This window comes from Cydia amplana, chromosome 19 (assembly GCF_948474715.1).
Source record: "Cydia amplana chromosome 19, ilCydAmpl1.1, whole genome shotgun sequence".
Lineage (NCBI taxonomy): Eukaryota > Metazoa > Arthropoda > Insecta > Lepidoptera > Tortricidae > Cydia > Cydia amplana.
This window is the reverse complement of record NC_086087.1, coordinates 10,754,952-10,771,641: the sequence shown is the minus strand read 5'-3', so window position 1 is coordinate 10,771,641 and position 16,690 is coordinate 10,754,952. Positions and strand designations below refer to the sequence as shown.

The 16,690-nt window shown below is 49.6% G+C and overlaps 1 protein-coding gene across 1 annotated transcript; it reads left to right on the top strand.

Annotated features, from left to right (window-relative positions):
* The first annotated feature begins 185 nt into the window (after positions 1–185).
* On the top strand, positions 186–15,446 carry LOC134657001 (5'-AMP-activated protein kinase catalytic subunit alpha-2). The gene is made up of 8 exons (XM_063512567.1): positions 186–578; positions 1,404–1,513; positions 1,862–2,057; positions 2,631–2,930; positions 4,171–4,366; positions 7,888–8,014; positions 13,729–13,848; positions 15,152–15,446. The coding sequence occupies exons 1-8, from the start codon at positions 321–323 to the stop codon at positions 15,414–15,416; spliced, it is 1,572 nt and encodes a 523-aa protein (XP_063368637.1). The 5' UTR covers positions 186–320; the 3' UTR covers positions 15,417–15,446.
* The last annotated feature ends 1,244 nt before the right edge of the window (positions 15,447–16,690 follow it).

The following is a 16,690-nucleotide window of genomic DNA, read 5'->3' as shown; positions in this document are numbered from 1 at the left end:
TAGATATTGTTGACTGAATATTTCATGTTACCGCCTTACAGCACTGGATCACATAATTGAAATAATCATATTATGCAGAACCATCTTTTTAAATCCCGTTTCAACTTGACACACTTATTTGTTGACATCTGTGAAGTGTGAATACTGTCAAAAATTATTCATCTATCTCGTGTTCCTGGTTATTTTTGTGAGTAATGTAATTACGTTCAATTTCAAAAGTAGATTTTCGTGTTAATGGCTCTAAGTAACGTGATCTAATCTAACTAGCAAATCAAAGTGGATCGATGTAAGGTTACTGTCACGTAACAGTTTGTGTTAAAATGGAGAAGCCTGATAAGCCAGTGGCGAGCGGGGTGCAGCCGATCGTGAAGATCGGGCACTACACCCTGGGCGCCACGCTCGGGGTCGGCACCTTCGGGAAAGTGAAGATCGGCGAACACCAACTCACCAAGCATAAGGTGGCCGTCAAGATCCTGAACCGACAGAAGATCAAGTCGCTCGATGTTGTTGGGAAAATCCGTCGTGAGATACAAAATCTTAAGTTGTTCCGGCATCCTCATATCATCAAATTGTATCAGGTATGTGTTCGTTTTGGTGAAGATAATCATGTAGGTCTTAGTGTGACCAAAAGACAAACAATATTGCATTTTGATTGGTCTACCTAAAGACCATTAAGCCTTTGGTTGCCAGATTGAGACATTGGTAGCACACTGAAGATCGATTTTTGTATGCAAAATTACGGTGTGGAGTTCAACATGTTAATGTAGTAGGGTCATGACCCTGACCTTTTAATAGCATGCAAGATATTTTACTGAAATAAGATGTCTTTGTTGACATTGACAATCTTGTTTATACAGTGTGGAAAGATAAGTCGGGCCCTGGAGGGAAACTACCTTAAATCCTTAAGCTGGCTCATTTTACTTAAAGGAGACGTTCCTTTATTTTTAAATAGAAACAAAACTGCATTCAAAGATCTTCTAAAACTCGCTTGCCTCGCCCGGGACTCGAACCGACTAAAAATTCCAAAAAATAAAAACTCACAATTTTATACTACTAGTTGATACAGTTAATGTTAATGATAACATTTCTCCAAGAAACATTAGGTCTTAAACTCGTCTGTCGTACAAAATATCCATAAAATGTAATATTTAGTACTCAAGATTTTTTTAGACAAGCCAAATTGAAGAAAAAAAGAAAAATACTTTGAATGCAGTTTTGTTTCTTTTTAAAAATAAAGGAATGTCTCCATTAAGTAAAATGAGCCAGCTTAAGGATTTAAGGTAGTTTCCCTCCAGGGCCCGACTTATCTTTCCACACTGTATATTATGTACCTTCTGTATCTAGATTTATATTATACCACTTGACTAAATTCCCGACTGTAGACTTGTATTAATTTGTTCCAGGTGATCTCCACTCCAACAGACATATTTATGATAATGGAGTATGTGTCGGGCGGGGAGTTGTTTGACTACATAGTAAAACGCGGCAAGCTGCAGGAGCATGAAGCTCGCAGGTACGTGCTCATGAATGAATGAAATAAAGTGAAATAAAAGAGCATAATAGGACAACTAATGTGGCCAATAGCCTCAAGGAGGGTGCTCAATCTTAAAAAATGTTTTTTGTAAAAAATCATCTGCACAAAATTATGATCTGGGGTCAAAAGATCGGCTGCGGTATCATGGTCCCATTTTTATCACCTGTCATGCCATGCGTCACTTTCGCACTTACATATTTGTTAGAATGTGACAGGCATGGTTTCAAATGATAAAGAGCTGACCATCTTAGCCCTATTGAAGCCACATATGTAAATAAGCACATATTAGAAGACTAGAAGTTACAATTCCCAAAATTTTCTTTGCAGATTCTTCCAACAGATAATCTCCGGTGTGGACTACTGCCACAGGCACATGATCGTGCACCGGGACCTCAAGCCGGAGAACCTGCTGCTTGACCACAACATGCACGTCAAAATTGCGGACTTCGGTCTGTCTAATATGATGATGGATGGAGAGTTTCTGAGGACTTCCTGTGGCTCACCCAACTATGCGGCCCCTGAGGCATGTACCTGTTTTGTTATAGTTTTAGTTCCTAAAAATATATTTTTTTATTTATTTTAAATCTGCAATCGGCTGTTCTAGCCATAAAAATATATACAAACAAGATTGAATTTCGCTCGAGATGTTTCTTGTTACTCATAGTAGTAATAGTAACCGATTGAAACAATACATGTTGACCGAAATTAGACCTAGATTGCGTGATTGACCTGATACAATTTTTTAACCCTTTGACCGCCAAAGACTTCAACTGACGCGCGCAGCTACAGTCCAATATTTGCCAATATCGACCTTCGTGCATTCCGACAAGGTTGAGATTCACATGACGCGCCGCGCACGGTAAGCGTGGCGTTCATAGGGATAATATGTTTAAGTGTAAGGCCTGAGTGGACGCTCGAAGCGGAGCGTTCGGCGGGGCGTGCAGCGTGGCGTCGGGCTCACAAGTGATTTGAGCAGCGTCCACTAAGGCCGCTCCTATACGCTTGCATTTGTTTAACATGCACGCCACACGCCCCGTCCAACTCGAGCGTCCACTCAGGCCTTACACTAAGTCTCACACTAGTTTTAATCTTACAGGTAATATCTGGCAAGCTCTACGCCGGCCCAGAAGTGGACGTATGGTCCTGCGGCGTCATACTCTACGCCCTTCTGTGCGGCACCCTGCCCTTCGACGACGAGCATGTCCCAACCCTCTTCCGGAAAATCAAGTCCGGAATATTTCCCATCCCGGAATACCTGAACAAGAGCGTGGTCAGCCTGCTGTGCACCATGCTGCAAGTGGACCCCATGAAGAGGGCCAGCATCGAGGATGTGAAGAAACACGAGTGGTTCCAGAAGGACCTGCCCGGGTATCTGTTCCCGTCGCCGGTTGAACAGGTGAGTTACACTAAAATAGGCAGTATTCTATTAGATTAAGGTTTAAAATTGCTCAAACTGTATCATCTGCGTTGGTAGATGCGATGAATGTAGTAGGTACCAAATTGCTTGAACTAAGCACTGTATATCCCAAATACCAATATTTTTCTCCAAATAAATGAACCAATCGTTGAACAAGTTGGGGCAATTTGACTGCAATTAGTCCCTGGTGCAGACTTAAATATACGGCAAATGATGATGATGGAATTTCCTTTTGACTCACAGATTGATTTAGGAAGGGGAGCCAATCGAATTTTTGATGCAAAATTTTGACTTCAGGGGGGGTGCCCCCCGAAATTTGTAAAAAATAAAGTTTTGCTATTTGGTCAAGTTTGGTATCATTTTCGTGTAACTCAAGGATGCTCAATTCATTTCTGATATTTAATTTATATGGTTTCATATAAATAATTTGAAAAAAAATGAAAGATAAAAATTAGGTTTTTTTTTTCGGAATAAATGCCAAAATTTTCCTTATTTTAATATATACACAAAAAATAAAAATTTCATGAAATAGCCCTACAATTCCTCGTTATAAAAAGTATACACATGGAATATTTATTTCAAAAAAATGTAAAGAAAAAAAATAAAATGTAGACCTACTTTCGACCACAAGCTCACCGAATAGTATACAACGATGTATGTTACAGCTATTAGAATTACGGCGTTTGATGATGATGAGATACCTTTTAGCATAATGAGTCCTTAGAAGCCCTAGATCATTTTAGGAAGGAGCCACCTTGATTTTTTGTACGGTCGGGATGAAAAGGTTTGGGTGATTTGTCCCATACAATCATAAATTTATGCAAGCACCTGCAATAAGTTTGTTACAAATTGTAGTAAATTTTTTACAAATTTCAGGGGGCACCCCCCTTGAAGTCAAAATTTTGCATCAAAAATTCGGTTAGCTCCCCTTCCTAAATCAATCTGTGAGTCAAAAGGAGCAACTCTGCAAAAGGAAATTCCATCATCATCATTTGCCATAAATCGCACTTTTTTGTCGTGTGTGCCAGGGACTACATTTTAGAGTCTGAAATATATTCTAGAGTATAAATACCTACAAAAATATGTGTCATCCGAAAGTCACTACCTTCCGGAATACGTCCCATTCCGGAGTAGGTATACTTAAATAACTCTAGTAGTCAATCTGTTCTATCTTAGAACCATGTATATACAATTTCTAAACCCCAGTTTCTCTCCATAGGACAGCAGCGTAATCGACACAGAAGCCATAAGCGAAGTGTGCGACAAGTTCGGCGTGAAAGAGCACGAAGTACACAACGCGCTCCTGAGCGGCGACCCCCACGACCAACTCGCCATCGCCTACCACCTCGTCATAGACAACAAGAGAATTGCTGACGAGGCTGCCAAAGCTGAGATCAAGGACTTCTATGTTGCCAGTGAGTATCATTATTATAAGAGCACGCAGTCCACAACGCGCTCCTGAGCGGCGACCCCCACGACCAGCTCGCCATCGCCTACCACCTCGTCATAGACAACAAGAGGATTGCTGACGAGGCTGCCAAAGCTGAGATCAAGGACTTCTATGTTGCCAGTGAGTATCATTATTATAAGAGCACGCAGTCCACAACGCGCTCCTGAGCGGCGACCCCCACGACCAGCTCGCCATCGCCTACCACCTCGTCATAGACAACAAGAGGATTGCTGACGAGGCTGCCAAAGCTGAGATCAAGGACTTCTATGTTGCCAGTGAGTATCATTATTATAAGAGCACGCAGTCCACAACGCGCTCCTGAGCGGCGACCCCCACGACCAGCTCGCCATCGCCTACCACCTCGTCATAGACAACAAGAGGATTGCTGACGAGGCTGCCAAAGCTGAGATCAAGGACTTCTATGTTGCCAGTGAGTATCATTATTATAAGAGCACGCAGTCCACAACGCGCTCCTGAGCGGCGACCCCCACGACCAGCTCGCCATCGCCTACCACCTCGTCATAGACAACAAGAGGATTGCTGACGAGGCTGCCAAAGCCGAGATCAAGGACTTCTATGTTGCCAGTGAGTATCATTATTATAAGAGCACGCAGTCCACAACGCGCTCCTGAGCGGCGACCCCCACGACCAGCTCGCCATCGCCTACCACCTCGTCATAGACAACAAGAGGATTGCTGACGAGGCTGCCAAAGCCGAGATCAAGGACTTCTATGTTGCCAGTGAGTATCATTATTATAAGAGCACGCAGTCCACAACGCGCTCCTGAGCGGCGACCCCCACGACCAGCTCGCCATCGCCTACCACCTCGTCATAGACAACAAGAGGATTGCTGACGAGGCTGCCAAAGCCGAGATCAAGGACTTCTATGTTGCCAGTGAGTATATTTTTTTTATTTAGAAATTTAATTCATGCAACAAGGCCCATATTACAAATACCTTACAGACTAACATATGTATTTTATAAACTTAAAACTAAACACTAGTTATTTAGTCGATAAAACGGCGTGGCTCCGTTGCATCGGCTGCTCCTGTGTCGGATTCGGCAGTTTGCCCCGGAACCTCCGAAACACGACACCCTTCCAGAAGTCGGCGCACTCGATGGTCCCCTGCAGCGGTCGCGGCACGCGCACCACAAAAGAGTTGAAGTGCACGTAGTGGCACGATCGAAGCGGGAATACCCTCAGCGTGTAACCGGTCTTCTGGTGCACATACTCCACCACTTCAGCAGCCGTGGCGGTGTAATGCAAGCGCGATACGTACAGCGCCTTACTCGGTGTAGCAACCCGCAAGCCAGAATTAGCCGGTTCGGCGGTACCACATTGAGTCTTACGAGGCGCCGTGCGCGCCTTCTTTCTTGATACCAGTGTGAAATCCTCCTCATCCACAATGGCAACAGGGAGCTTCTCCTTGGGAGCCGCTCGCTCTTCAGTACCCTTTATAGGTACACTAACCCGGTTCGATGCGACTTTCGGACCGGCGACGACATCCGCGTAAACACGATGACGAAATGATGATTTGGAGGAGGCGGGGGGCAGTTGAGGCGACACATTTTACAGTGTCAGCAACTCGCAAACTGACCGACTCGGCGCTCGTGGCTTGCCGGTCATCGCACTTGAAATTCGACGCCGCCGACCGAGTAAGGGCAATGTTTCGCAATCTGATGACTTCGTTGCGTAACTCGGTTATAGTGACCTGGGCCGCATCAAACTTCGAAATGACACCCGCTAGACTTGTTTTTAGGGCCACGATTTCCTTCAACAAGCAGCTAACGTCGACATGATCCGGAATATAGGACGGCAGGCTGGAGGCACCCGTCGTCGCAAACTCCGGAATCCGGTCTTCATTCTCCCTTAGAACTCTGATGATGTCCTCTAGGGTCTTCTTCCCGGTTTCATCTCCTCTCCGGTGAGGTACATACGTGCCGGCGCTCCCGAGGGCCTCGTGCAGCACCTTCTTTGCTGCACAGATATCTTCGACGGAAAAACTCGACGAACAGATCTGGACAGCAGAAACCGTATCCATCACTCCTTCCAGCAGCAGCTTCTGTTGCAGAAAGGCGAGGAGCTCGTTCACAATGGGTGCACTCTGTCCGGTGGCACTCATCGCGTCACTTCGCTAGCTGCGGCCGAGCCGCGCTAATTTCGCAATTAGTTAAATTAATTGATCATCAATGCGTCTATGTCGCTGCGCGCATTGGATACTGCACGGTGTGGCGTAATTCGGAATGAATAACTTGATATTGACACTTCAAGCTTTTAAAAGGAGGCTGCTGTTCTGCCCTCTACACACACACACACACACACACATGCTATACAGTTTAATTTATTGCTCCTGTTACAGGAAGCACCCTGTATATAAGAATCTCAACATTCTCAACGATTCCTTTTACCTTAATTAATACTAATATTATAAAAGGAAGTCTGTCTTGTTTCTCTTCACGCTTAAACCGCTGAACCGATTTAGATGAAATTTGTTATAGAAATTGTTTGATTCCCGAGGAAGGACATAGGATAGTTTTTATCCCAGAAATCATCCCTTAAGGGGGTGGCATTTTTAATGGGAAATTAACAACAACTGCATAACAAACTTTGTCGATAGGAATAGTCCCGCCCGCGCGGTGTAGTGGGTGTAGCACCGCCTGCGCGCTGGTGCTGGTGCACGATTTAGTAGAAATTTGGTAGAGATAGTTTGAGTCCCGGGGAAGGACAAGGGTAGTTTTTATGCCAGAAATCGCCTTTTAAGGGGGTGAAAAGGAGGGTGGAAGTTTGTATGGGGAATCAACAAAAAGCAGATTGGATAAAATAAATAGCTACCTAAATTACTAGTTCCACGCAGACAAAGTCGCGGGCAAAAGCTAGTTTTATTATAATAGGGTATTTTCCTACTAGTCAAATCAGTTTCTTTTTTAGAACTGTCAAAACGATTTGTTAATATGGAATTTATATGAAACATTACATCGTGACGTCACCGTCAACTCACCTACTGTGCGGGTGCGGGTTCGCGATGAATGTTAAAAGTCGAGAGAAAAGTAGAGAACATGTTTATTAATGTTAAAATGTTAATAGTTATATGATTGTTAAAAGTTATGTTATGAAATGTTATAGTGATCGAATGCACCCGGCCGCGATGGATCCGAAAAGTACACTGAACTTAAGTTAATGCAAATTATTGGTCAACGCGTCTTCTGCTGACAGGGCGCGCACGCGCCGCACGAGGCTTAAAACGTGTTAAAGGTGCATTGCACCGAACACCTACTTTTTATCTTTCTATCCGATTTATTAAATAGAACTTGTTTTTAGAAATAACTATCTGTTTTTTAATAATTATCTGGTGCTTTATTTCATGCATGGTGTCAAATAAATGAAATAATTTATTTTAAATATAGAAAAATACCCTATTATATTTGCCTAAACAACAATGACGAATAACCCTTGAGAAACGCTAAACATTCACTATATGTCTGCAGACAACTCGCCGCCAGTAGCGGTGACGGAGAGCGGGCGCCCGCACCCGGAGAGGATCGCTCCGCTGCGAGACAAGACCTCGCCGGTGCAGCCGCTGCAGGACAAGGCCCGCGGCACGCCCGTCAAGAGGTACGTGGGGTATATGGTGCAACGTTGCGAGCTCGCACTGTGCGGAGTAGTCTTGTACCTCGCCAGTAGCGGTGACAGAGAGCGGGCGCCCGCACCCGGAGAGGATCGCTCCGCTGCGAGACAAGACCTCGCCGGTGCAGCCGCTGCAGGACAAGGCCCGCGGCACGCCCGTCAAGAGGTACGTGGGGTATATGGTGCAACGTTGCGAGCTCGCACTGTGCGGAGTAGTCTTGTACCTCGCCAGTAGCGGTGACAGAGAGCGGGCGCCCGCACCCGGAGAGGATCGCTCCGCTGCGAGACAAGACCTCGCCGGTGCAGCCGCTGCAGGACAAGGCCCGCGGCACGCCCGTCAAGAGGTACGTGGGGTATATGGTGCAACGTTGCGAGCTCGCACTGTGCGGAGTAGTCTTGTACCTCGCCAGTAGCGGTGACAGAGAGCGGGCGCCCGCACCCGGAGAGGATCGCTCCGCTGCGAGACAAGACCTCGCCGGTGCAGCCGCTGCAGGACAAGGCCCGCGGCACGCCCGTCAAGAGGTACGTGGGGTATATGGTGCAACGTTGCGAGCTCGCACTGTGCGGAGTAGTCTTGTACCTCGCCAGTAGCGGTGACAGAGAGCGGGCGCCCGCACCCGGAGAGGATCGCTCCGCTGCGAGACAAGACCTCGCCGGTGCAGCCGCTGCAGGACAAGGCCCGCGGCACGCCCGTCAAGAGGTACGTGGGGTATATGGTGCAACGTTGCGAGCTCGCACTGTGCGGAGTAGTCTTGTACCTCGCCAGTAGCGGTGACAGAGAGCGGGCGCCCGCACCCGGAGAGGATCGCTCCGCTGCGAGACAAGACCTCGCCGGTGCAGCCGCTGCAGGACAAGGCCCGCGGCACGCCCGTCAAGAGGTACGTGGGGTATATGGTGCAACGTTGCGAGCTCGCACTGTGCGGAGTAGTCTTGTACCTCGCCAGTTGCGGTGACAGAGAGCGGGCGCCCGCACCCGGAGAGGATCGCTCCGCTGCGAGACAAGACCTCGCCGGTGCAGCCGCTGCAGGACAAGGCCCGCGGCACGCCCGTCAAGAGGTACGTGGGGTATATGGTGCAACGTTGCGAGCTCGCACTGTGCGGAGTAGTCTTGTACCTCGCCAGTAGCGGTGACAGAGAGCGGGCGCCCGCACCCGGAGAGGATCGCTCCGCTGCGAGACAAGACCTCGCCGGTGCAGCCGCTGCAGGACAAGGCCCGCGGCACGCCCGTCAAGAGGTACGTGGGGTATATGGTGCAACGTTGCGAGCTCGCACTGTGCGGAGTAGTCTTGTACCTCGCCAGTAGCGGTGACAGAGAGCGGGCGCCCGCACCCGGAGAGGATCGCTCCGCTGCGAGACAAGACCTCGCCGGTGCAGCCGCTGCAGGACAAGGCCCGCGGCACGCCCGTCAAGAGGTACGTGGGGTATATGGTGCAACGTTGCGAGCTCGCACTGTGCGGAGTAGTCTTGTACCTCGCCAGTAGCGGTGACAGAGAGCGGGCGCCCGCACCCGGAGAGGATCGCTCCGCTGCGAGACAAGACCTCGCCGGTGCAGCCGCTGCAGGACAAGGCCCGCGGCACGCCCGTCAAGAGGTACGTGGGGTATATGGTGCAACGTTGCGAGCTCGCACTGTGCGGAGTAGTCTTGTACCTCGCCAGTAGCGGTGACAGAGAGCGGGCGCCCGCACCCGGAGAGGATCGCTCCGCTGCGAGACAAGACCTCGCCGGTGCAGCCGCTGCAGGACAAGGCCCGCGGCACGCCCGTCAAGAGGTACGTGGGGTATATGGTGCAACGTTGCGAGCTCGCACTGTGCGGAGTAGTCTTGTACCTCGCCAGTAGCGGTGACAGAGAGCGGGCGCCCGCACCCGGAGAGGATCGCTCCGCTGCGAGACAAGACCTCGCCGGTGCAGCCGCTGCAGGACAAGGCCCGCGGCACGCCCGTCAAGAGGTACGTGGGGTATATGGTGCAACGTTGCGAGCTCGCACTGTGCGGAGTAGTCTTGTACCTCGCCAGTAGCGGTGACAGAGAGCGGGCGCCCGCACCCGGAGAGGATCGCTCCGCTGCGAGACAAGACCTCGCCGGTGCAGCCGCTGCAGGACAAGGCCCGCGGCACGCCCGTCAAGAGGTACGTGGGGTATATGGTGCAACGTTGCGAGCTCGCACTGTGCGGAGTAGTCTTGTACCTCGCCAGTAGCGGTGACAGAGAGCGGGCGCCCGCACCCGGAGAGGATCGCTCCGCTGCGAGACAAGACCTCGCCGGTGCAGCCGCTGCAGGACAAGGCCCGCGGCACGCCCGTCAAGAGGTACGTGGGGTATATGGTGCAACGTTGCGAGCTCGCACTGTGCGGAGTAGTCTTGTACCTCGCCAGTAGCGGTGACAGAGAGCGGGCGCCCGCACCCGGAGAGGATCGCTCCGCTGCGAGACAAGACCTCGCCGGTGCAGCCGCTGCAGGACAAGGCCCGCGGCACGCCCGTCAAGAGGTACGTGGGGTATATGGTGCAACGTTGCGAGCTCGCACTGTGCGGAGTAGTCTTGTACCTCGCCAGTAGCGGTGACAGAGAGCGGGCGCCCGCACCCGGAGAGGATCGCTCCGCTGCGAGACAAGACCTCGCCGGTGCAGCCGCTGCAGGACAAGGCCCGCGGCACGCCCGTCAAGAGGTACGTGGGGTATATGGTGCAACGTTGCGAGCTCGCACTGTGCGGAGTAGTCTTGTACCTCGCCAGTAGCGGTGACAGAGAGCGGGCGCCCGCACCCGGAGAGGATCGCTCCGCTGCGAGACAAGACCTCGCCGGTGCAGCCGCTGCAGGACAAGGCTCGCGGCACGCCCGTCAAGAGGTACGTGGGGTATATGGTGCAACGTTGCGAGCTCGCACTGTGCGGAGTAGTCTTGTACCTCGCCAGTAGCGGTGACAGAGAGCGGGCGCCCGCACCCGGAGAGGATCGCTCCGCTGCGAGACAAGACCTCGCCGGTGCAGCCGCTGCAGGACAAGGCCCGCGGCACGCCCGTCAAGAGGTACGTGGGGTATATGGTGCAACGTTGCGAGCTCGCACTGTGCGGAGTAGTCTTGTACCTCGCCAGTAGCGGTGACAGAGAGCGGGCGCCCGCACCCGGAGAGGATCGCTCCGCTGCGAGACAAGACCTCGCCGGTGCAGCCGCTGCAGGACAAGGCCCGCGGCACGCCCGTCAAGAGGTACGTGGGGTATATGGTGCAACGTTGCGAGCTCGCACTGTGCGGAGTAGTCTTGTACCTCGCCAGTAGCGGTGACAGAGAGCGGGCGCCCGCACCCGGAGAGGATCGCTCCGCTGCGAGACAAGACCTCGCCGGTGCAGCCGCTGCAGGACAAGGCCCGCGGCACGCCCGTCAAGAGGTACGTGGGGTATATGGTGCAACGTTGCGAGCTCGCACTGTGCGGAGTAGTCTTGTACCTCGCCAGTTGCGGTGACAGAGAGCGGGCGCCCGCACCCGGAGAGGATCGCTCCGCTGCGAGACAAGACCTCGCCGGTGCAGCCGCTGCAGGACAAGGCCCGCGGCACGCCCGTCAAGAGGTACGTGGGGTATATGGTGCAACGTTGCGAGCTCGCACTGTGCGGAGTAGTCTTGTACCTCGCCAGTAGCGGTGACAGAGAGCGGGCGCCCGCACCCGGAGAGGATCGCTCCGCTGCGAGACAAGACCTCGCCGGTGCAGCCGCTGCAGGACAAGGCCCGCGGCACGCCCGTCAAGAGGTACGTGGGGTATATGGTGCAACGTTGCGAGCTCGCACTGTGCGGAGTAGTCTTGTACCTCGCCAGTAGCGGTGACAGAGAGCGGGCGCCCGCACCCGGAGAGGATCGCTCTGCTGCGAGACAAGACCTCGCCGGTGCAGCCGCTGCAGGACAAGGCCCGCGGCACGCCCGTCAAGAGGTACGTGGGGTATATGGTGCAACGTTGCGAGCTCGCACTGTGCGGAGTAGTCTTGTACCTCGCCAGTAGCGGTGACAGAGAGCGGGCGCCCGCACCCGGAGAGGATCGCTCCGCTGCGAGACAAGACCTCGCCGGTGCAGCCGCTGCAGGACAAGGCCCGCGGCACGCCCGTCAAGAGGTACGTGGGGTATATGGTGCAACGTTGCGAGCTCGCACTGTGCGGAGTAGTCTTGTACCTCGCCAGTAGCGGTGACAGAGAGCGGGCGCCCGCACCCGGAGAGGATCGCTCCGCTGCGAGACAAGACCTCGCCGGTGCAGCCGCTGCAGGACAAGGCCCGCGGCACGCCCGTTAAGAGGTACGTGGGGTATATGGTGCAACGTTGCGAGCTCGCACTGTGCGGAGTAGTCTTGTACCTCGCCAGTAGCGGTGACAGAGAGCGGGCGCCCGCACCCGGAGAGGATCGCTCCGCTGCGAGACAAGACCTCGCCGGTGCAGCCGCTGCAGGACAAGGCCCGCGGCACGCCCGTCAAGAGGTACGTGGGGTATATGGTGCAACGTTGCGAGCTCGCACTGTGCGGAGTAGTCTTGTACCTCGCCAGTAGCGGTGACAGAGAGCGGGCGCCCGCACCCGGAGAGGATCGCTCCGCTGCGAGACAAGACCTCGCCGGTGCAGCCGCTGCAGGACAAGGCCCGCGGCACGCCCGTCGAGAGGTACGTGGGGTATATGGTGCAACGTTGCGAGCTCGCACTGTGCGGAGTAGTCTTGTACCTCGCCAGTAGCGGTGACAGAGAGCGGGCGCCCGCACCCGGAGAGGATCGCTCCGCTGCGAGACAAGACCTCGCCGGTGCAGCCGCTGCAGGACAAGGCCCGCGGCACGCCCGTCAAGAGGTACGTGGGGTATATGGTGCAACGTTGCGAGCTCGCACTGTGCGGAGTAGTCTTGTACCCCGCCAGTAGCGGTGACAGAGAGCGGGCGCCCGCACCCGGAGAGGATCGCTCCGCTGCGAGACAAGACCTCGCCGGTGCAGCCGCTGCAGGACAAGGCCCGCGGCACGCCCGTCAAGAGGTACGTGGGGTATATGGTGCAACGTTGCGAGCTCGCACTGTTCGGAGTAGTCTTGTACCTTGCCAGTAGCGGCAGTAAAAAATTAACGTTTTGTAGCATATAGTGACTCACACATAGCTGAGACCACCCACCGCGAATCGATTTAATAAATTAATTGTTCATTTCCGAGTGTAATATGATACCATGTAATTCGATATTGCAAACATAAAAATAATGCTACATTTCCTTCAACCTTGTACTTTAGACCTCGTGTAAAGAACAAAGGAAATGCTTTCCAATATAAGCACGCACATTTTATTACAAAATACAATTGATGTCCAACCGTTGTGTGTATCACTCATAACCACCCTCTCTCCGATACCGGTCTTCACCTCAGTTTATTGTATGGGAGCCCCACTTAAATATTTATTATATTCTATTTTTAGTATTTGTTGTTATAGCGGCAACAGAAATACATCATCTGTGAAAATGTCAACTGTCTAGCTATCACGGTTCATGAGATTCAGTCTGGTGACAGACAGATATCTGTCTATATGGACAGCGGAGTCTTAGAGTAATAAGGTCTCGTTTTTACCACGATCGGCGTCAGCGTCGATGGTGCAAGTTACGGCTTCTATGCACGCCTATTAGCGCTTAACTTTAACTTACGGCCAGCCCACGAAATAGATGAAAGCAAAAGACCAGCCTAACATTATCTTACTCCGGATTTATTCCTTTTTTACGTTTACAGAGCTAAATGGCACTTGGGCATCCGTTCTCAGAGCAAGCCCAACGACATCATGCTTGAGGTGTTCCGCGCCATGAAGGCGCTCGACTACGAGTGGAAGGTCATCAACCCCTACCACGTCAGGTTAGTCCGTATCCAGGATGTGTCGTGGACCTGAGGCACTTGGGCGTACGTTCTTAGAGCAAACCCGACATTTAATAAGTTTTTGGCACTTTTCTATCCACAGGCAACTAATACGCATCGAGACAATTCTAAAAACCCCAAACACAATTTGGTTGCCTTGTTTTATCACAGAGTTCCTATGGTCACTTCCTGTCTCCATCATCAAATCAGCTCGATGTTACCATAATATTGCATTGTCACCAGACTTACATATGCATGCAAATTTTCAGCTTCATTGGAAATCGGGAAGTGGGTCAAATTTAACTTGGAAGATTTGACCCGTACAAACACACATACATAGGTACATTGCAAGTTAAATAAAAGCTTGTAAAAAATCCACTCTGCATCAATAAATAAATAAATATTATAGGACATTATTAAATTGTACAACGGGACTTAATGTATGTAAAAATCGTGAAAGTTTAAATCAGTATTATAGGACATTCTTACACAGATTGACTAAGTCCCACTGTAAGCTCAAGAAGGCTTGTGTTGTGGGTACTCAGACAACGATATATATAATATACAAATCTTCGATCAACACGGGCTTCCGACAGGTCGGAAGGGATAGGCCCAAGCGATATCTTGACATTCAAATCATTCTGCCATTTTTCGCGGGGGGGAACGTGCACACAGTCGCACTTCTCACACACTTACATACAAAATCCAATCTGTAATGACGACACAAATACATAGAAAATGACACCCTACACAGACAAATCTTGCACACCTCGATCTGTTTTTGTGTACGGACGAATCACAAGTGTCACAACACGCACACTAACACATTTTCGTCAAAGAATTTTATTGTTTTCTGAGAGATGAGAAGTTGGATTTGTCGCTCGACCGATCCGCAATTTGTACTGGGCGAGCAAAATCGATAAATCCAGCAATTACATGAGACTAAAATATAATAATTGTGTTTAAATGTAATTAAACGTATGACGTGTAAAAAAATATTACATGTCAAATGTTACACCTTCTTTTTGTAAATTTGATGTCCCCGACCTCTTTTTACACCAAAAAACCGAGCAATTAGGCATTTTTTCTGCTGCTGTGTTCACTCGCGCGTCTGGACTCGGTCTAGTTAAAAATCTGAGCGCAACTAGTTTTATTACCCGCGCTAGATCAGTTGATCTTGTACCTAGGCAGAGGGGAAATAGTGCGAATGCCGCATCCCTTCAGTGTTGATCGAAGATACAAATACATAGAAAACACCCAAGACTCGGGAACAATCTGTGCAATCAATGTTCATTATTCCCAGGGTCCGCACACTAAACAAAATGACAACCAAACATGTCAAGATGTCGCTCCAGCTGTACCAAGTGGACTACAAGTCCTACCTCCTCGACTTCAAGTCCCTCTCCGGGGAGAAGGAAGACTCCGAGGACGACTTGGCGTCCCCCATGGCGCCCCCACCGCCGATGGCACCGCCTTCTGCGAGCCTCCAGAACCTGCAGCCCCAGGGACACCACACTATGGAGTTCTTCGAGATGTGTGCGGCACTCATTATACAGCTAGCTAGATAAAGTTTCGGTTATGACCTGTGGGACAAAAAGTTTTTTTTAGGATGCACTGCCTCATAATGTTCGCTCTTATCACCTGTCATACAGCTACACCACACTATGGAGTTCTTCGAGATGTGTGCGGCACTCATTATACAGCTAGCTAGATAAAGTTTTGGTTATGACCTTCTTTGTGGGACAAATAGTTATTTGTACAACAAGAGATCAAAATTTGATATTTCTTCGAGTGCTTATTTTGAGTCCCGTGCAAGCGAAAGATTCTATAATATCTAATTTAGAATCTTGAGCGTAGTAAGGGACTCAAAAGCGCACGAGATGTAAATAACTTTGATCTCGTGTAGTTCACAAAACTTTTCACCTCAACAGTGAGAACATATTAGAGAACCCGAAAAATGTATTCCTTCTTCATCACTTACCTCTATTCACTCATGTTTTCTTAAGATATGCCAACAATTAAATTTTTCACCTCAGCATCTCGAACAAGGGTACTTTGCTACTTAAAAACAGTGAGCGGAATCGAATTTTGCTCACTGTTTTTAAGTAGCAAAGTACCCTTGTTCGAGCTGCTGAGGTGAAAAAGTTTTTTTAGGGTGCATTGCCTCGTAATGTTCGCTCTTATCACCTGTCATACAGGTTGCGGCGACTATAAGTAATAACTTATAGTCGCCGCAACCTAAGATCACATATTTGACAGTTACAAATTGACCCTTATATATATGACTTTAATTTAAGGCTATCAGTTAAACGGTAGATCTTAGCATCATATCCATAAGGGTGAATTCATAACTGTCAAATATGTGATCTTAGAAAAGAAACACTAGTTGCAGTTATGCCCAATGTGCTTAATAAAGAACAAAAATATTTTTTGATGGTGCATTGCTTTTTGGATCATAGTGTATAATCAGAGCTAGCGAGATAATAGCCTAGTCTAGACCGAATGTTCCAAATTTGGAACAATCACGAAATAATTATGTATTATGGCAACAACAAATTTTTCTTTCGTAAATAATGTAAGTGAAATTATGAAATTGTAGTCTAACCAAGAAATGTAGGCCTGTCCTATGCTGTATATATTAATAATTCCTTAAAGTTGATTCAGTATTATACCTTTGTATAATGTTTGTTTTGGTTTTCTTAATATGTAATTGTATAATATTTAATTGGGATTGTAGGATATTGTTATTTGATGGTTAGTGCGATGTTCCAAGGCGATTATTTTAACTTTGTACCATATGTGGCACAAAAATAATTAAATCAACAATAATAATAAACACCAT

What these genes read in the sequence shown, in the direction of transcription:
- LOC134657001 (XM_063512567.1), top strand. Translation starts at nt 321, where the DNA reads ATGGAGAAGCCTGATAAGCCAGTGGCGAGCGGGGTGCAGCCGATCGTG. An exon ending in ATATCATCAAATTGTATCAG is followed by an intron (nt 579 to 1,403) that starts GTATGTGTTCGT and finishes AATTTGTTCCAG; the next exon opens with GTGATCTCCACTCCAACAGA. An exon ending in CCAACTATGCGGCCCCTGAG is followed by an intron (nt 2,058 to 2,630) that starts GCATGTACCTGT and finishes TTAATCTTACAG; the next exon opens with GTAATATCTGGCAAGCTCTA.